The sequence below is a fragment of the Nipponia nippon genome, unplaced genomic scaffold (assembly GCF_047370975.1).
Source record: "Nipponia nippon isolate SJK-2023a ecotype South Korea unplaced genomic scaffold, ASM4737097v1 scaffold_2, whole genome shotgun sequence".
NCBI classification, from domain to species: Eukaryota; Metazoa; Chordata; class Aves; order Pelecaniformes; family Threskiornithidae; genus Nipponia; species Nipponia nippon.
This window is the reverse complement of record NW_028262336.1, coordinates 65650607-65670689: the sequence shown is the minus strand read 5'-3', so window position 1 is coordinate 65670689 and position 20083 is coordinate 65650607. Positions and strand designations below refer to the sequence as shown.

General features: G+C 43.5%; 2 protein-coding genes across 11 annotated transcripts in view; one reads left to right on the top strand and one right to left on the bottom strand.

Annotated features, from left to right (window-relative positions):
- Positions 1–204: 204 nt before the first annotated feature.
- PCID2 (PCI domain containing 2) lies at positions 205–14226 on the bottom strand. 8 transcript variants are annotated; one of them, XM_087759150.1, is made up of 15 exons: positions 14178–14226; positions 13515–13599; positions 11595–11684; positions 10943–11016; positions 10134–10199; positions 9567–9608; positions 9028–9082; positions 7218–7321; positions 6402–6477; positions 6136–6277; positions 4927–5027; positions 2782–2855; positions 2486–2611; positions 2151–2274; positions 205–1133 (listed from the first exon to the last, which is right to left on the bottom strand). In XM_087759150.1, the coding sequence occupies exons 2-15, from the start codon at positions 13548–13550 to the stop codon at positions 1044–1046; spliced, it is 1200 nt and encodes a 399-aa protein (XP_087615276.1). In that variant the 5' UTR covers positions 13551–13599; positions 14178–14226; the 3' UTR covers positions 205–1043. The 8 variants fall into 8 exon arrangements, with proteins under 8 accessions (XP_087615276.1, XP_087615277.1, XP_087615279.1 ...); XM_087759151.1 differs by lacking the exon at positions 14178–14226 and adding an exon at positions 14077–14146; XM_087759153.1 differs by lacking the exons at positions 10943–11016; positions 14178–14226 and adding exons at positions 12678–12703; positions 14004–14143.
- A 352-nt stretch (positions 14227–14578) lies between these two features.
- CUL4A (cullin 4A) overlaps positions 14579–20083 on the top strand; it is a 40548-nt gene continuing 35043 nt past the window's right edge. The window contains exons 1-2 of one of the 3 annotated variants that reach the window (XM_087759147.1): positions 14579–14727; positions 16165–16280. Coding sequence is in view for 1 of the 3 variants with exons in the window: in XM_087759144.1 (XP_087615270.1) it covers positions 15288–15465; positions 16165–16280 (294 nt within the window). In the remaining 2 variants the exon portion in view is untranslated. Of the gene's footprint in view, positions 14728–15217; positions 15466–15777; positions 15804–16164; positions 16281–20083 lie in introns of those variants that run through there. The other 2 variants (XM_087759144.1, XM_087759148.1) reach the window with 2 other exon arrangements.

Here is a 20083-nt window from a genome sequence, read left to right as displayed (position 1 = left end):
AAATTCATATTCTTATTTTAGCATCCATACAAGTGAAACTTATGAAGACCAGGGGAACTTCAAGCCTTTAAATGTCTATGTTTATGTAGGACTTGACACTCTCATCGCACTAAAAAATGCTTCCCTTCATACATGGCACCTGTGTTTTCCCTTATGAATCATGTCCACATCAGTTAGTGGGTAAAATAAAACCCAACTCTCAAAGAGGGGAAAAAATGTTTTATTTCCTTTAAAAATTAATTTTAAAAGCCCAAACCTACCATCCCATCGCTATGGACAAAGTTATGTTGTACTACCCCCAAACATACAAAACCCTCAAGGTAGTAACACTTAAAATAATGGATCCAGTGGCAGTTTTTTCCCCCAGACACAGAATAAAGCAGAGTATGGGTAAGTTACTTAGATAAGCTTTTGTTCATCACAATGAAAATGAAACAAAATTTTACCAGAATCAAAAAAACCCAAACCCATCTGTGGGCACCTAAAGACAAAAATCCCACATTTACTTGAACCCGTAAGTATCACTGACACAGTAAAGCTTTTAATTGTCAAGCACTTCCCTAGTTTTTAAGGGAATGCTTGAAGAGAGTATTTAATACCAGCAAGATTATTGAAGAGACTTTAAAGAAGTGGAAACCGTGAAAGAAAACATCATATCCACTCTGAAGAATGGATTAACACAAGTAACAAAGGATGATACTTCTCTCTGAAAGAGAAATGCAGAAATAGTAACACAAAGTACTTTATAAAAGCTTTAAGTGGTTTGAAAGGAATTTGGAATGCTTTGCTTTATCTCCTCATGAAATACTTTGAATGATCTAGAAAGCCTGCGGAAACTATAATTGAAAAGTTAGTATTTCATTCCAACACACTTTGTAACACTGGCAGCCTTGGTCATTCTGGGAAAGGAGCCACAAACAGTTCCTGGTATTCCAGTCCTGGACACGAACCAGGTCATTTACAATGTTCCCGGGGCAACTAGGAGCAGCTCCACTGGGCAAGCTGAGTATCTGAAAAGTACTTGCATGGATAAGATGCAATACTCAACACACTGTTGACAGCGGAGGAAACGGGTTCTGCTTACTGACCACAAGCTTTTGATGCTGATGAGATATATAGCCTTTAATGTGACCCTGGCAGGAGAAGAAAAAGACAGTATTAGTACTGGAAGCTGGTAACACAACGCCTATAATGTCAGCTGCCTTCAGCCTACATCAAGCGAAGCTGTGTGTATATAATCAATCACCACTGTGCTACGGTACTTAGTATCTGTAAGGATCCGATTTACGTAAGTGGATCAACTCACAGAGTAAGCAGAAAGTTGGAACGGTAATCATGTTTGGGTACTAATGGTGCTGTCAGACCGAGAGCCCGTTCCCAGGGCCCCCTACTGGTCTGCTTACATTTCCCTGAGGAGACAGAGTTCTACAGAAGTGTTTCTACGTTTACTCTTGCTCACTTTAAAAATGAGGATTTTAATTAATCACTGTTCCAAACCTAACAGACTAAATGACATAGTACTTCCTTTTCAGACATGTAGTGTTATAACACTGAAAGAAATCTTCCAGTCACCTCATCCCACCCTCTGTTACTCCAAGACCAAACCAAATAATCTGTTTTAGAAAGAGGAGTGGTTCAGTTTTTTGCTCACACAGAAATGCTGCTCTAAAACCTCCAATTTATTAGAAATCTCTCGATTTCAAGCCTTTATCTGTTCATGAGTAGTTGAGATCCATTTAGAGTAAAAGACAAAATGTGAAACAAAACCAAAGAAATCTGGTTTTAATTTCTTCGAATGTTAGAATGTCAAGAGTCTCCTACTTCAAATGCAGAAGAACAACTCCCTTTTGGTCCCAGTTACAATTTTGTATTTTCAAATCAGTATTTATGCATATATAGAAATGTCACTACTGGATTTGTAATGTAAAATTCAACTTCAGTTTTAACCAATTCCTGCAAAAGAGGCAGGAACTAGAGGAACTCCTCAGGGCAAATGAAAACATTTCACTTGGGGCACAAGTGAATCAACTTTTTTACACAAGAAAACCTGGGGTTACTGATGTTTTTTTGTAATGAACTTTTATTCTCTACCTAATATTTTTTACTGTCTGAAGTCTGGAAGGACCAAACAACAAGTGGTTAGCACATACCATATATATAAGGTTAGCTAAAATGCACTGGACTTCATCAATATCAACATCATCTACTTGCATGAATTTCAGGGCAAACAGAAAGGCATCTAGAGACAGCTGATGGGTTTTGAGTAGTAAATATCTGAAAGAAACAACAGAAAAAAATCTGTTATTGAGAAAAAATCACTTAAAAATTCTGGTTCTTAGAAAAATGGCCTTTCTACAATAAATTCACTTTAACAGGAATTCAGCTCTCTCAGAGAGAACTAAGGAGCATATAAATTTTTATCTCAGTCCTAGGTGAAACCATATGAAATCTGCTTTTGCAAAAATGTAGTTTTTGTTACGCTTACACTTTCTTAAAAAGATTTCTGTACGTGATGATTTTCAGCTTCTCAAGGATAAGAAAGATTCCACATCGAATAAAGAAGGTCTCATGCTTTGTCAGAGCATCGTTCAGTAGGAGAAGATTGCCTTCACTACAAGGATGAAGAAATGAAAACATGAGAAGGTCTCACGCAAACAAGAAAAGGAATTGTCTGACTTGGTAGGAATATCCCTCCCCTGCCTTCCTCAATCATCCCAAATAAATACCTTTTACTTAATACTTGTTGAACTAACACACAACACAATAAAATAATCATCATACCTCACAGCCTTTGTTACTTCAGCAAACTGCATAAGGTCATACTTTTTTAAGAGCTGAACTGTTGGCATATGGCCCTGAAAAATAAACAGTTGCCAAGTTTTCCAGGATAAAGCCAAATGCGTTTTAAACGAAATCTAGTAAGCAATCAAAACATTCGTTAGAGAAAAAGACAAATGTTTAACCACTTTTTTTTTTGCTACAGAACAAGAGGTGAATAAAAGTATTTGTAAGACAACGCCCTTGCCCCCACCAAACACCTTGTAGCTCAACTCATGTTAACTACCTATTTATCATGGTTTAGGGAGTCTCTTAATATTTCTTAATGTTGGGGAACAGTTATCAAACTTGTAAAATCAAGATCCTGCGACATGTGGCCTAGGCAGATCCAAATGTTATGTCATGGCTGTATGATCTAATCTGCAAACAGAAGAACTGCGGGAATCCCAAGCATTACTAATTATACAAGCAGTGCTCCAGCACTATCAAGTGCTAGTGCAGCCTGTACCAGATTTTTTGTTCACTATGCCTCCATGTGGAAATAAAAATGTCCTCTCAAAGAACGAAACAAAAGAAAAAGAAAAAAGAGAGAAAGTTTAAATTTAAAGAAACAAAATTAATTCTCATTGCTAGATCAGGTAAGACTGAACCACCTGCACTATCAAAAAGAAACCTGTTTTTTTCCCCCCTGCACAGCAGAGATCAGATTGCACATTGACTTGGGTCAGACTTTAAATTTAGTTACCATCATGCTATGCTGCTGGTAACTCGCTTCCTGGTTGGAGGATTAGCTGAGAGCAGAACTCAGCTGCATGGTTACTGAGAGGTGCTAGGAATAAAAAAAAAAAAACAAAAACAAACATCCAAGCTATTTTAGTACAGTTTAAGGAGTGTTAATGTTTGGGCTCTGATTAAAAAAAAGCAACTGTAAAAACAATGACCTTTATCTAGTTTCTTCTAGAAAGAAGTGCCTCCTGCACACTGGAACTACTCCAGAAAAGCCACAGTAATTCTAGGCACTAACGGACCCACCAGTTTAAGGCACCCAGTCAAGACTGGGACAAAGTTTTTAGGAAGACACTTATTTTTCCTTTACCAACTCTACCATTGATTGATGTGAAAACAACCAGTAAGAAAGTCAATAAATAAAAAATGAAAAACAGAAGCCAATTATCATACCCACTATGCTCCCACTTTACCCACTTGACACTGCAAGGGACTGGAAAGGGATCACTGAATGCAAAAGGGAGGATGATGGTCATAAACAGGTTGAGGCAAAGGTGAAAGATGGCAACTCACAGAAGCAGGTGATAACAACATTCTCTGTGGGTAACTTTAGTAATAAGGTCAGGAACAGGAAACTCTCAAATCTAGTTATTGTCCCCTCAGTTACACTGAATTAATTGTTAGCATAATCCCACTAACTCAGGGATACACAAATGCCAGCACAGCACATGGGAAAGGATGGGAACAAGAAGCAGAGATGTGCTTAATTCTTTTAATACAAAGACGAAATGATCAAATAGTAACCAGTCTTCATTTGATTTATTCAAAATCAAAACGCTCTACTTCATGACCCTTCTGACATGCACCTTGAAGGTACAAACAGCAAACCCAAAGATAGGAATCCTTTCCCTCCTGTGGCAACCTCCCCTCAACAGTCTTTAGCCATCTGTTTGCACGTCTTCCTTCCCTTCACCGGGTGAAAGAAGCAGACGGATTTGTACTAGTGAATCCACACATGCCCTGGCCCATCTGTGCAGCTGATCACCAGACAGGCACTCTGCTACATAAATTACACTGTTAAGTGCTTCTCCAAAGAACTCGAAGTTATCTTTGTTACAGAAGTAACCTCAGGTTGCACCTTTAGGAAGGGTGGGAGGAAGGCAGGGGGAAAGAAGGGTGGGGTTTTTGGTTGGTTGGTTGGGTTCCCCCCCCCCCCCCCCCCCTTTCTCCTTTCCTGTGTTGCTACAAATGACAATTCAACCTTTTTTGTCCTCACACAACAAAGCGTGCATGTGCTGGCTCTTATGGGGGTCAGGCACAGAGAGCCTCTGAATTCCAGTAAGGGAAAACCAAGAACAATACTGAGCATCAGTTTGGTTATCTGCCCCCAAAAAATTATTTAGAAGAGTAACATCTACTCACCAACAACATTTTTACTGGCAGCAGGTAGATCAAAATCATTCTTTTGTTCTTCTGGCTTGAGCGGTGACAGTGTTCAAAGGCAAATGACAGATACTCTTCAGCTGCAGACACAAATAAAAGTGCTAGTAACATCAGTCAACAACAAGAATGAATTAAAACGGTAACCCAAATTCTGTGCTTAATGTCCGTCTCTAGCTTGAATACATGATATTTGAAATTATATAAAAAAGAACCAGACCAATAAAAATACATTAAGAAAAATGCTGTAAGAATTATTGGAGATTCACCCAAAATACAAAGTATTACCAGAAAAATAATTCCTTCTTCAGAAAGTCAAAGAAAACTTGTCAAGGTCTAGATGTCAGAGGTAACAGTTACAAGCAATATTGGAATTTTCAGCTCATTTCAGTCATATTATTGTGCTACTATTACAGGAGGGGAGAATCTCAAGAAGCACTGATGAAACAGAACTCCGTTTCCTAAATTCACAGATTAGGTTCTTCAGAGGACGTAAGCTGCATGCGATGCACACATCTGCTGAGCTGCAGAAACGTGCCAGTGAGATCACACAGCATGACAACATGAAAATCTCTCATCAGTTTTCACCGAGAGAAAAAAAATGACAAGCCTGACAGGCAGAAGACACTGTTTAGAGTGACAAAACTGGCTCCAGAATAGATTTTGGCCACAGGCTTGGGTTAGCAATGAAAGTTGTACACCTTAGCTCCAGAAGCATTTCTATCAGTGAATAAGAAATCTCAGAAATGCGGTTTCTACATCTTCCAAAATCAACGCACTGATTAACTAGTTCTACAGTACAGTTTACTGAAGATTTCCTACGTGGCACGCAGCAACTTGAAGAGGACAAGACAGTCACAAAGCCTCCTTTGTGGAACCTTTTACAAATGAATTCTTTTGGATGCTCATACATTACATTTTATTACACATGCACACAATGCATAAGACTACAGAGAACTTCACTGACACAAATATTTTAAAACTGGGCATATACTACAATTAGAAGTGTCACGTAATCTGCTCTCTGATCTGGCTCAGTCTCTGGGACTTGGATCTTTAAGCATGACTTCCTTTGATCAATGCAAACACAACTGCACCTTTTACACACATTTTGAGTCACACACATGTGACATCAGCCAGATTTCACACCAAGCGGCAAGACTTTAAATCTGTCTTACTGGCACAGAGTACCTTGCTTGAAGTCACTGTCAAACATGGCTTTGCGTCCAACATAATATCTGTATGTAACTCGCTGTGCCATACTATATTCATCCTTCAGATTTGAGCTGTCAATTGCTCTAATTAAGGGCTTACATAGATGGAGCTTGTTGATCTGTTAAAAAAAAAAATAATTGCATTTTACTCAGAGAATGCAGATACATAGTAACATACAAAAAAGGGTGGGTTTGACTTAAAATACAAAATACAAGACACAGCTTACCAGACTCGAACCGTACCTTAAAATAAATTTTAAACAGTTGATTCACGAGAAACAACATGCCCCACTTTTTGGAATCTTCAATGCCTGCTCGACTGTCATAGGAAAAGAAAAAAGAAAAAAACCTACTAGTACTGAACATTGTAAGAAACCAATGACTTTGTCCTTATGGTAAATTCCTTCCATAGATATTTTATGGATTTTTAGGGTAAAAATAGGTATCTGAAAATAAAAGTCAAGGCCAAACTCCTTCCCTTAAACCATACCAGAGCTGTCAAAACAGAATATGTGTTCCCATCGTAAATTTTAAACAGCTCCGATACATTTCTTCTCAACATAATGAGGAGATGTCATGCAAAATATTATTAATCTGCATCAGGGTCCTCACTCCAGTCTGCAGGCAACACATACACTAGCATAGGAGTTGCTTATAATATTCAAGGTGAAAGATGGAAAAAAAAAAAAAAAAAAAGCATTTTCTCCACTTTGGAAGCGTTAAAATTGCTAAGACTGGAAACCAGTCAGTCACCTCTCTTCCATCTAACCATAATGAAGCAAACTTCACAACTGAACAGGGCACAAAGTGTTAATGATCTTTCCTGAGAAACAGGGACATAATCAGTCCCTCCCAACAACATCTGCTAGGAATGTTAAACCTGAAGGGAAGCCTCTCCAGCTGTAGTTAACAGTCAACAGAGAACAGATTGTAAATGAGAGGAAACGAGCCTCAAAAGCGTTCATTCTTACCCAGATATGCTCTTAGTAAGTAGAAAAATCTTATGTAAAGTTCTTAAAAATTTAATAATGCAAGTTCTATAGAGGATCTTTCACTTACGTGTCACTGGCACAGACTCGAAAACAGCTCATCAGCAGTTCTGCTGCTTTTTCCAACATGTCACCAACTTTGCTTTTTCCCTTCTTCACTAGTTGTTGATCTGCCTATCATTACACAGCAAGAAACAATGCGTAATTCTACATCCTGGTTCGCTGGCTTGTAGACAGTTTGGTTCCTTAATACAGCATTTTATAAAGTCTTATAGCAATACATTTGTCATGCCTGCTATTCCCCAAACCTAGAAAGTAGTCAAGTTCACAGAATAAAAGAAAACACTCGGAGAGGCTCCTGAACATGTACCAAACCTAACACGCAGGAAGACAGTCCTTTGAAAACAGCACTGACCGCTATTACCTTTAGCGCCACTAAGCTTAATGCAGCTCTCAGAAACCTAAATTTGGGTTCATCCGATAGCTGAATTGGAGCACTAACACTTCAACTCAAGTTTTCAAAGACCAAGAGTCTGGCAAAAAAGTCTTTTGAACAAAAGCAAACTAAAATGATTTCCCAGTCATTGAGTTTGAGTTTCAGAATTTATAATTAAGCTTCTCTCCAGAGCCACAAGGGCTAGATTTTCTTTCTAAACCATATTGAACATTTTCTAGTAGTAACACATACTGCTAGGACCTGCGATTTTCCAAAGAAATCGAAAACATATGTTACAACAGCAAGAGGAAAAAAAATGAGTTGCCAACACATGGGAAAGATCCATGCACTGATTAACGCAGAATGTAAACAGCAAAAAAGAACTGGGGAAAAAAACCAGTGAGTAGATGTTTACTATGTGATTTCTAAAAAGTTTTATTATAATGCTTGCATTCTCACTAGCTGAAACGTAAGGAAAAGAAATGGAAATCCATCCTTTGCTGCAGAAGTCTTCTCTGTGTCCGTATCCTTTGAATATACTAAGGTTAGAAGACAGAGTTCAAACACTTCCCACATGACTGATCCCACTTTCCCCTTTCTCATGCATCTCAAATATACGAATTTGCCTCATTCAGACTGAGCATTGACACCTGCTACAGAGCAGGCACATACACACAAAATATTCTCTGTGCAAGCATGCCAAATGTGTTGTTTTGTGGGTGAGCTGGCACAAGAAAGTGCTGAGGGGACAAACGCTGAAAATACTGGATATTGTCAAACTCTAACCTAACTTGAACTCTAGCTTCACCTCTTCAGGTAAAGTGACCAGGAGCAAGATCACGACCCTGCCACTTACCTTGGCCTAGCACTTCTCATTAGATCCCTACACAAGCTACTTCAAATCACTAGCCTGAGAAAAATAATGTAAATTTGGGGTTTTTTTTGCTTGTCAGCAGATGTATGGGCTCAGCAAGGGCTCCAATGAGCATCAAAAGCAGTACATGCAGCTGGAAGAGGGGAAAAGAGGCAGAAACTTCCCTCTTCAGATGTGGTAAGTGGTTAGATTAGCTCAGTTGTCTGGGGTATCTCCACCCTTATAAAGACTCCACCAAATCCCAAGGATAACACATGGAAATAGTGAGTTGTGCCACCCATGCTACTCTATAAAGATAGTACTTAATCACTTCATACACTCTAAGCAACTGCTGTGAGTTGCATGCAGGTCCTCAGAACCTCTCTAGTTCAAGCTGCAAGTGGGACGTGGGCAGACTGAGCAACCTAGTTTTTCAATAGAACTGGATGAATTTAGTGTGTCAACAAAATGCTAAATGAGGAGTTAAACAGTACTGAGCAAAATTAGGCTATGCAATGAAGTCTAAAATACTTCCACCATGGAAACTCCTAACAGATAAAAGTAATGAGGCTGTTAATCAGATCTACTTACATTATTAGCAAAAATTCGAAGATCGAGGGCTACAGCATACATAATAGGTAAAGCCCTGGAAAAGTAAAACATAGTACACTTAGTATATGCAAATCATGCAATAAGTAAGAGATAAGAAACAAGCATTTTTTTTTGCCAGCTGGTCATAAAGCTAGAAAAGTATACATTAATCTTTAAATAAAGAAGGATGCACCTTTTAAAAGAAAAGGTCTTCAAGATCTCGGCATTTCAGAAATCCTACACTGGACGAAGAATTAATTCACAAACATTTTTTACGGTGGCTTTAATAAAATACCATCTCACCTTGAACAAATTCTTCACGTGTTTACTTATGGACCATTCTACATAATTAAGCTTAGATGTATAGTTTTCACACTTTTGGATCTAAAAACTCAAACAGGCAGCAAAAACAATCAGGTTGCATTTAAGTATCACTGGGGATAAATAAAAACTATAGGCATAATTTTAGTTTGACTGCTATGGTATTATGACAGTGAAAGATGAGAATCTTTTTTAGCAGCTCGCTCTGATGTACTCACCAGTTTTCCTCTTTATGTGCCTGAAACGCTCGCAGGAAAGATGTATTGGATTCAGGAGAATTTAAAATGCTATTAAATGACAGCAGTTGTATGGTACCACATATCACTACGTGAAAGGGCAGAAACCAACAAAGCAGCGAGTAGATGAGGAGTCAGGATGCAAAGATGCAATAGGGAAGAACGTGAGTGCAGCCACGCCCTCCTTGGTGAGGCAGCAGCCGTGAGAAACACTGCGCGCTTACGGGTAAGATAGCAGCTTGCTTTATCACTATCTCCCCCTCCGGCCAAGTACAAACTGGGATGTATATTAACGATTTGAGGGTCTCCTATACTCTGTGAGAAATTCATTTTCCATTTTAGAGCCAAGTGACAGATTCCTTCTTAGACCTACAGAAAGCTGAAAGAAGAGTGTATCTGGATTTCCTTGCTTAAGAACCTAAATAGCTGAAGTGTATATGGAAGCAGACCACATTCTAGTAGATTTTAAAAGGGATAAAGATAACTTATTCTACAAGAAGACATACAGTTAATCCGAAAACAATATACAAGATTTATGGAAAAGGATATTGGACAATAACTGTTTGGCATTTGTATGCTTCTATGAAGTCATGGTTTCCCACAGCGTAAGTACACCTGTCAAAGAAAAAGTGCATTAGTGCATCAGAAAATATATACGCGATACAAATATTTCTTTTTGCCTTTTAATAGGCATACAGCTTTACAGTTTGAGAGACACAGAAATACGATTAGAAATGTTCCTAACAAAATGGCACCAGTATTTTAATACAGCACTAATCCCGATAATTGTAGAAAACTGATCTGAGAGAAGAACGAGGATTTGTTTCTATAATATGTACAGTATCAACTGTAATATGCTAATCCTTATTGAAACTGTCACCAAGATTAGCATAGATAAAAAAAAAAAAATCCAAGACTGTTGAAAGTGAACTAAAGACTGTGTTAATGCAGAAATTTTTTTTTTAATAAAAGCCTCACAGAATTACTTAGGTCTTAAAGCTGTCTTAAGAGTACTTTCATGAGTAAAATTCCCTTTTAAAAATAATTATTTCCCTTACTTATTTCACTCTAAATTCTTGTGCAGCTAGTAAATGCAGAGCAAAGGCAACAGCAAGCACCGAAACCCAAGTTGCGTCAATGGCTATACACAGATGACTGCCAGGTACATAAAGCAAACTTTACGTGGAAAAGAAAGAGAAGGTCTTTATTTCCTGCAGTTCTAGCATTATTTATAAGAGTAATAAATAGCAAGTTTTCAGAGGTAAGCCCTTTAAAATAACTAAGTAATGTTAAGGATATCCTTCCCCATCCCTGCTGGATGCCTCAGAACTGACTTTACATTCCTGGTCCACCTTTACCTTAAGTGGGCTGCAAACATTTCGTCATATGGGGGTTCCAAAACTTGCTGACACTTCTCCTCTGGAGATGGAAGCTAAGTATAGAATAGATCAATGCAACATTAAAGGAACACCCAATGCACAAGGAACACCCAATGCACCAGAAACAGAACATCATATGGATATTTTATCCTGGCAGTTTTATGCATACATGCCTTCGCTATCAGAACCTTAAGCTATAATAATAATCACATCCAGTGTAATGAATTGCTAGTGTGCATTCTGTCTCCAGAACCTGATCAGAGCTAGCCTTAAATAAAAGCATCTGAAACGTATACAGCACAAACACTGGACCCTTGCTACGCACTGGTTTTCTCTTCATAGTCACTTCCACTGTGCCACGCTACTAACTAATGTAGACCTGGCCAGAAGGGACTTTCAAGACTGTATCTACCCAGAAAACAACTCAAAGTGGAACACAAAAAGCCATCCAGGAAAAAAATGGAGATATATAATATCCTTCTAAGAAGGAAAGCGAAACAAACCTACAAGGGGATCCTGCTCTGGCCTGTGAAACAGATTTCTGAGGTTTATTGCCAATGGACAGGAACCCATATAGAGAGCTGGGAAAACTGAAAGCAAAACAAAAGAAAGGTCAAAAACAGTTTCTCACCTGTAGCCTTGGATTTGCAACATGTGGATGTTTAAATGATACCAATTCTGCACAAAATTGTCCATCTCTGCTATCAATGGCTTCTTGTACCTATCAAAGAAAACAGCCACATTACAGAATAAAACCCAGGCACAACCATGCAACATATTTACCACATGACTACAAAAGCCACCTTCTTGTTACCACTGTTCATCCACATCAATACCAACCCAAATGTGAGTTTTTAAAACTGAACAAATCAATATTGTACTTTCAATACACACGTTTTTCAAAAAGGTATCAGGGAGAAGGTGGGGCAGGGGTTTTTTTTGTGTTTTTTTCCTTATTTGTAGGATCTGAGCAAACCAGAGAATCTCCAAACAACTTACATGGGTTTAGCATTGTAAAACGGCAGTTGTGAACCAGATTTGATTAAGCTTAAAATTCCAGTCGGACTTACGGGCATCAAACATATATGTGAAGGCATAAACAGTCTTTGAGTATTATTGTTTGCAATACTGCAGATGGAATTTGCATGTCATGAATCAGGACTCGCAAATATATTTCATATGAATTTAACATTTAATGAGAAAAACTACTTCCAAAACACAAAATTAGCTCTCCTTTACTTCGGAAAAAATCACCAATCTCTTAAAGAGTTTAAGCAGTTGATTTTCCCTCTTTTGCTGCTTCCCTTGTTATTTTAGTCTACGATTTTTCCCATTTGGTATGGGCTTTCCATACAGCAAAAATTTTTTTTTCCCTATCAGAACACAAAAATATGACAAATAAAGCATAAGCAGTGGGAAGGGAACTCTTAAGAAGTAATATCTAAAACTACTTCTAAAACTGAAGAAATTTCCAGCTTAATGTCACAATATGCTGCTCAGACAGACAATTTTTTACAAGGCAGCCTTTAGCAGGCAGCAGAATTAAACTGTTCTCCCACAGAATATAGCATTTACAGCCTTGACAGGTTTCAAAAGTATTCGATACAGATGCTAGTCTAGTATCAGACATTGCTTTTGGAATGATAGCTACATGTTTAATCTACCTGTCTTTGTTTTTAAGCATTACGCATCCTGCTCTCTGTCACTTCCTTACCCATTGCTTTGGATTTCCATCTTCACCTAGTGAGTGTCCATTCCATCAGTAAAGTGTCCGAGTTTGACATAGAGCAAAATGGTTTTTTTGTAAGAGATAAGGTATTGGTGAGGGGTGTGCATAAACTTAAGAAAATGCAGACAGTTTAAATGCACAGACACAGTGTATACGATATGGAAGGTGGCGACAGGGGATCACGAGGACTGCCAACTGGAGAAGATGCTGACTTTTCAGAGCAGATCACTGTCCTGAGACATCCCAGCCACTCCATTTTTGAGACTAAAAGACAAACAATTACTCTCTTTTTGTGCCCTTCACTCGACTGATTTGACTGAAGCAAGTAAGATGATAACAATGATGAAAATACTATGTTTCAGAAAGAAGTGGTAAAAGTAGTCACACTAAAAGCTTGACACTGAAAGTTCAGTCCAGCTGGTATCCCTGTGACCCTGCTCCTGTGTCTCCATCCTCCATGCCATACACACCATGTCTCTGCATTTCTATACTTCTTAAATTCCTATATTTCTTGAATCCCCAAGCTGCATGTGTTAATGCATGCACACACAATCCCACCACGCTAGTTCTTATGAATAAATTACTTTGCTATCCATTATCAACAACCATCATACTTTTCAGAAATTCCAGGTATACATCCTTGGCACACAGCCGGTATACTTAGTACAGACTTAAGAAGTGTATTTCTTTACCACATCACACATTCTAGGTCGATTCATTTCTTAGACAAGGTAACATATTTCCAGAAAAAAAAAACCAAAAACAACCCACATCCACATATTCTAACAGTGCTCACAGATTAAAAAAAAACCCCTTGCTTACTTGCTGCAAATACTGATTTATGGTGATGTGCGCCATTAAAACAGAAGAGGCAGGTGTCCCAAGTAAAAGGCAGTTGTATCACATCCTGCAAAACGAACAGGAGTTTAAGAGAGCAGCAAAGCGACAGCATCTCACACAGACCCGCTCTTCGCCCCGAGGAAACACGGGCCGACTTCATCATGCCTCCCGCGGGCGGGCGGGCGGGAGGGAAGGGAGAGCAGGGCAGGCCGCAGCGGAGCACAAACACACGCTGCCTGCTGGGGGAAGCTCCGTGCGGAGGAGAAACCCCGGCGCAAAGGCCCCGAGGAGGGCGGAGCGCCCTGGAAGCCCGCGAGTGCCGAAAGCGGAGGGAGGGCAGCCGTTAGCGGAGGCGGGAAGCGGCCCCGCTCGCACACGACTGCGCAGCCCCAGCGTGCTCCCGGCGGCCCCTCCGCCCCTCACCCTCGCCCCATGGCAGCCCCGGCCGGCCCTGCCCCACCGCCAGCCCACCCTCAAGCCGCGGCGCGGCGCTTTCCGGCAGCCGGCGCGACGCTTCCGGCAGCTTCCGCCCCACTTCCGGTACCCGGCAAGGCACGGGCGCGAGCGCGAGCCAGCTGCCAACCGGGCCGCAGTGGGAACGACCCCGGCAGCCACGTGACGCTCTCCCGCCGCTCCCCCCCTCACCCGCAATAGCTGCTGCTGCCGCGCCTCTTCCCCGCCCACAGCGGCGCCGGGGGAGGCGTGGCTTTGCGCCCTTAGCCAATGGGGAAGCGCGGTGGGCGGGGCCCACGGCGTGCGTCAGCGATAAACCTCGTGCGCTGGGGCATGCTGCACGTTCGCGGGCGGGGGGCGTGAGCCTGAGGTGTCAGCGCCGGGACGGCGGGGGCGGCCGCTGCTCCTCCGCCTGCTCGCCCTTGTCGCCTCACCTGGCGAGGGAGGCGGGCGGTCGCCTCCGTGAGCCCGGGCCCTGCGTTACCCTGTGCCGGGGCCGCGCTGACAGGAGCCCCGTGTCGCTTCCCTGAGGGAGCGGCTGGGGCTTGACCGCCCGCCGCCCCTCCGTGTCGGCTGCCGGCGCGCTCCCCGGGGCCTCGCTGCCCGCGAGGAGCGCGGGGGTCTCGGCGGCCTTGTGTCAAACCGAGTATTTGCCTCCTGAAACCGCCGCCCTGGGGAGCGCCGCCGCGGGCCGTGCCGAGCGCGGGCACGCTCCGTGCCCCGGCTGCGACGGGGGTCGCGGGTGAGCGGCATGCCGGCGGCCTGCGGGGGCTGGCGCCTCTTCCGTGCGGGAAACCGGGATCGGGGCGTGGGAGACGCGGCTGCTCCTCGGCTTCTGCTGCCGCCGTGGTGCCGCTTGGCGCCGGGTACCAGCTAACACAGGCGGGCGAGGCAGGGGGAACCGAGGGGGTGCGAGGCGACAGCGGGGAGCCGCTGCCGCCGCCCGCTCGGCCCCGCGGCGGGCTGCCCCGGCCGCCGGCGGGCGCGGGAGCCATCTTGTGAGCGGGGCTGGCGCTGCCCGCACGCCCGAGCGCCGGGGGCGGCCCGGAGCCGGACCCGCAGCCGGGCTGGGCGGCGCGGACGGCGAGCCGGGGCGCCCCGGGGAGGGTGGAGGCGGGCGGCTGCCTGCGCCTCCCGGCCCGGCGGCTCTTGGCAGCCGCCCGCGGGCAGGGCCGGGAAGCCGGCGGTGGGGGAGGGCGGCTGGGTGGCGGCGGCGGAGGAGGAGGGGAGCGGAGGCGGGGACCAGGCGGCCCGGCCCAGCCCAGCGCCTTGCCCCGGCCGGACACGGCGCCCGGGGCGGAGATGGCGGACGAGCCCCAGAAGAAGCCGCAGCTGTCGGCCTTGGTGGGGCACACCAACGGGCTCACCAAGCCCGCCGCGCTGGCCGCCGCCACCCGCGCCGGGGGAGGAGGAGGAGGCGGCGGCGGCGGCGGCGGCGCGACCGCCTCCTCCAAGAAACTCGTGATCAAGAACTTCAGAGGTGGGTGCGGGGCGGGCCGGGCCCGCTGCCCCGGCAGGTGCGCCCTGCCCCGCCGCACGGCCCCGGCCCGACCTTTGTTTACCGCCGGCCCGGCCGCTCCCCGCCCCTGCCCCGCCGCCGGGCCGGGCCGGGCCGGGCTGGCGGCAGGGGGTACCGCCGCTGTCACCCGCCCCGCCGCCTTATCTGGGCGAGGGGAGGCTGCCGCCGGGCTGATAGCGCTCGTCGCTGCCGTCACCGCCCCGCTTGAAGGGGCTGCCGGGGACACGCGTGGGGCTCCGTGCGTGGGGGCCGCGGGAGGAGCAGCGGCGCAGCGACGACTCGCGCCCCGTCGGGAGCGGGTAGAAAGCCACCTTCGCGTCGAAACGAATTAAAGCGGGGCGAGGGTTGCCTTGCTACGAGTGACGCGGGGGCGGAACGCAACAACCCGGCGGCCGGAGCGGCCCCCGGGCCGCCGGCGGGGTCGCGGTGCCGGCTGTGCCCCGGCCGGGCCGGGTCCGCGTGTGGGGGCCGGCGGCGGGTCAGAGGCGGCCTGCAAAGGCTTCGTGGCCGTGGGGGGAGGCGGTGACCCTCTCCTTGTGCCAGGCTTGAACGCTGAGGCACAACACGGCTCGGCGGAACTTGATGAAGCCGGGGTGGGAAAGGTTGCCGGCGACTGCCGTTGGGCGGCGGGCTGTCAACTACCTGTGTCTTCCTTCCCAGAGAGACCCAAATTACCGGATAATTATACTCGGGACACCTGGCAAAAACTTCACGAAGCGGTGGGAGCGATACAGAGTAGCATTTCTATTAAATACAACCTGGAAGAGCTCTACCAGGTAAGGCGTGCAGGGTTTTTCTCAGTTTAACAGAAGGAAAATTAACTGCTTCGGGACTTCCGCAGAGCTACACATAACACGTTTTGATTTGTTAAAAGCTGATTATGTTTTCTGAACCGGTCGCTCCGTACTCTGTTTCTAGTCAGTTTGCAGTTTTATATATCAGTTCCTTGGAGAGCTACCAGGATCTGGGCCCATGAAAAAGCAGTTTATGTCGGGAGACGTGGAAAGCTGCGCCTGGGCAGGGCTGAGATTTAAGTCTCGGTCTCTTCAATACAGTGCCTTCTCGAGATGGTGGAAATGGGATGTTACTCTCGCTGGGTTATGCAGATACATATTTTATGATGATTTTTCTTTTGTACGTGCTTTGTCTCTTGTGAATAGTAACGTTGAAAGTAATATTATTAGGTAATACCAGTTAGACTTCAGCATCAGTACCCCTTGGGGAATTGAAAAAGAAGCTTGGTTGAGCAGGCAGCAGACTGTCAGTTTACCTGTGGTTCAGATTACTGTTACATTTTCATAACAATCAGGATTTTAATTTTTTTATTAAAATGATGAAAAGTATTGCTGGCACATCTGGACTACTGGAGCAGGGGCTAGGGAGGGTAAAAGAGGGAAATACGAGCCATTTCTTCCTTTCTACTTTCTGCATTTATATATGGTTTAGTTCTATATTATTTTAAATGCGTGTGTTTTGAGATGTTTAACTGAAGTAGTAATTTTTTACAGTGATAATGTTATAAAAAAGTTACTGATGCGCTAAGTTGTGCTGCATAGCTTAAGTTATGAGTTTTCTGTGGCTGCAGGTGTTTGATGTACAGATGTGGATCTCATTGCCAGATCAGGACTTAAGACGTTATGCTCACCTAATTATTCTAAATGTTCAGCTGAGGTGGGTTTGATGTTGTCTGCAAAGTGTGAACTGTGAGGGAGGAGAAAGCCAGCAGTCCATATCGGGTGCGTGCTCAAGAAAATCAGGATGAATTTGGGAGCTGACTATACTTGTCTCTGCGATTAGTTAGAGTGTATGGGTCTAAAATGGCTGGTTATGTAAATGCGTATTCACTTAATATAATTTATTCTCTTTAAGTAGGTAACTTGACTGTGATATATTCATCTCTTAATATCGCAGGTTTGCAGAGTTTTAATTACATAATACATTTTATGGTTTCAAACTCAACATTTGAAAAATCCTGCTTTCCCATGCCTAGCTAAAAAAAAAAAGAAAAAACCACAGATGCTTTGAGCGTTACCTAACTTGTTTTCAGAGGCTCAGAAATGAGATTATAGTAATATGGCTATGAAATCGCCGGGGTACAGACTTGAGTTTTGGCAGAAGAGGAAGAGAGAGATTTCAGATAAACTAGGAAGGGAGAACTGTACTTCTTGCTTTTTCTGTTTGCTTGCTTATTTGTAAAAACTGCGCAAGGCCAGCCCAATAATCTGTAAGGCAACGGTGCAAATCAGCAAGATTTCTGCACAGTGGGTGGTAGCAGTCAGTGTGCTATGCATAGATAGGTACTTACTCTCCTGCCAGAGGAATAAAAGATGAAGTTCAGCATCCGTTGGAAACCTGATCTGTACTTACAGATCGTTTTAACTGCCTGTTGGTGAGCACCGAGTCATCCACAGGGGAAAATTTCTCTGTGTGGATCAGTTCTTACTATCAGGGCTTTTGGGTTTGGTTTTTTTTTTTGTTTTCTTTTTTTTTTTTTTTGAGTCTTTATCTGACGTTATGGGAGGAAGTGAGAGGCCTGCTATAGTTCAGTGCGGTGAGCAGGCTGGTGTACCAGCCTGCCTTTGAACTTTCTGATTTATTCATTTAATTTGGCACGGTGGCTGAGGCAAAACTGGAGAACAATGACAAGGCTTTGTGGGAAGGCCGAAGGATACTCCTTTCCAGGCATTAGAGGCAGCACGGGGTCAGGCATGAAGGTGCTTGGCAGAGACCTAGTCAGTGAGCAGTGGGAGGGTGGCAGCCAATTTTTTGCGACTAAAATAGAAATGATGCCTGGGATTGGTGGTAGATTCCACAGATTTTGATAGAAGTAGCTTATACTTGATGGGATAGAGAAAGTGGGGCAGTGCAAAGAGTTGCCGAGTGAGGAGTAAGTGATAAAAATAATGGAAAAAGAAAATTCCCTTTGCAGCAAGGTCCTAAATAACCTGAAATGGGGCAGCACTGCCCTTCTGGAGGACATAGAGTAGGACGGTGTAGTAGTGAAGGAAAAAAAATTGTGAGAGTCCTGACCAGAGTTTTTTTTGGATGGATGGATGGATGGGAAGGGCTGTATCTTAGGGAACATAAACTCTCTGCAAAATGATTATGTGTGAACACTGTTTGTTGCAGATGTCATTTTACTTATCTGTTTCAAGACCAGATGAAAAACGTAGCATAGGCACTGTGTGATAGTTTTATTTGTTTGCTTTCTTTAATATTGTGTCAGAATTGAGGAAGCCAAAGTTGATGTGCATTTAAATAAAATGACATCAAACAGGTTAGAATTACCCTGTGGGGAGATCTCTGGGAAGCAGATTCACTTTATGTTTTGGAGGACAAACTCTTCAGGATGTTAGAACCTATAGAGGAAATAACTCAAGAAGTAGCAATAATTTGCATGCTAAATGTTAAAAGAGAAGACTCTGCTCAAAACAAGCTATTAAAAGGTTGATTTGAAACAGAACTTTTACTAGATGTGTGTAGATTAGGAGTCTAGAAGTGTTATCTTTCTCGTATCCTTGTAGACGTGATAATTACTGTAGCTCTTTTCCAAACTAATTGTGTGCAAGATGAATAAAAGTCAAATCAAATTTGTTCAGGAAGAGAGGCAGCAAAAACTCAGAATAAAACAAAAGGTGAAGAAGGAGGAAATTACTGGATTTCCTGCCCCCCATCAAAAAAAAAGCAGAAACAGCTAGTACAGGCGGCAGTGAGGTGTTACAGCTGCAGTTTGAAATACACTTTAATCCAGCACGGTTGCCCAAAGAAGCAGGCCCGCTTTCCCCCTCGCCTGTCTCTTGGCCCACGCGCTTGCTAGCCCGTATGTTTGGATGGTCTTAAACTGAAACAGTGTGAAGAACATTTACTAATGCTTTGACAAAGACTTACATGCTGGCATTAGGCACCATAACGTTTCAGACTACAAAGAAATAAGACACACCAAAAAAAGCTGAAATTTGGGGAAGACTGAGTAAAGGCCAAGCACTGGGAAAATACTGAAACTTTGTCCAAGTTCATTGATGCTATGAGAAAATTTGTCAACAAAATGTGACACTATAAATCCTCTGGAGCAAAGGAAAACATTCTTGGGTCAGTTTTAGTTGCCCAGGTGAAATAGCGCTTTAAATCTTAGGCAGTGTTCTCTGCAGTATCACCTCATAGCATGCAGGCAGTTGAGGTGAAGTTAAAGGAAAAGACAGCTGGATTTTTAGTCCTGAAAATCATGTCCAACTCCTTTGGATAATTTTGTATGAAGCACTGAATGGCCAAAAATACTTACTGTAAACTTTACAGTTCTTAGAGAACATTTGGCTGTCTTCATTGTGATTCATTTCAGATGCTATGGTCTATTAATAAAATAATTTGTTGAAATACAGCACACAAAATCAAGTGTGCCTGGAACAAAATCTAAATATAGGCAGTGGTATCAAGCAAGGCTACCTTTTCTCTTTGGCATTCTCATTGAGTTTCTTGTGAGGAAAAAATGTTAGTGTAAGACAACGTATAGCTGAACTGCAGTATTCTAGAGATGGCCAGAGCTGTCTCAGCATAGTTTAGGTCAGCTGCATAACAACTCAAT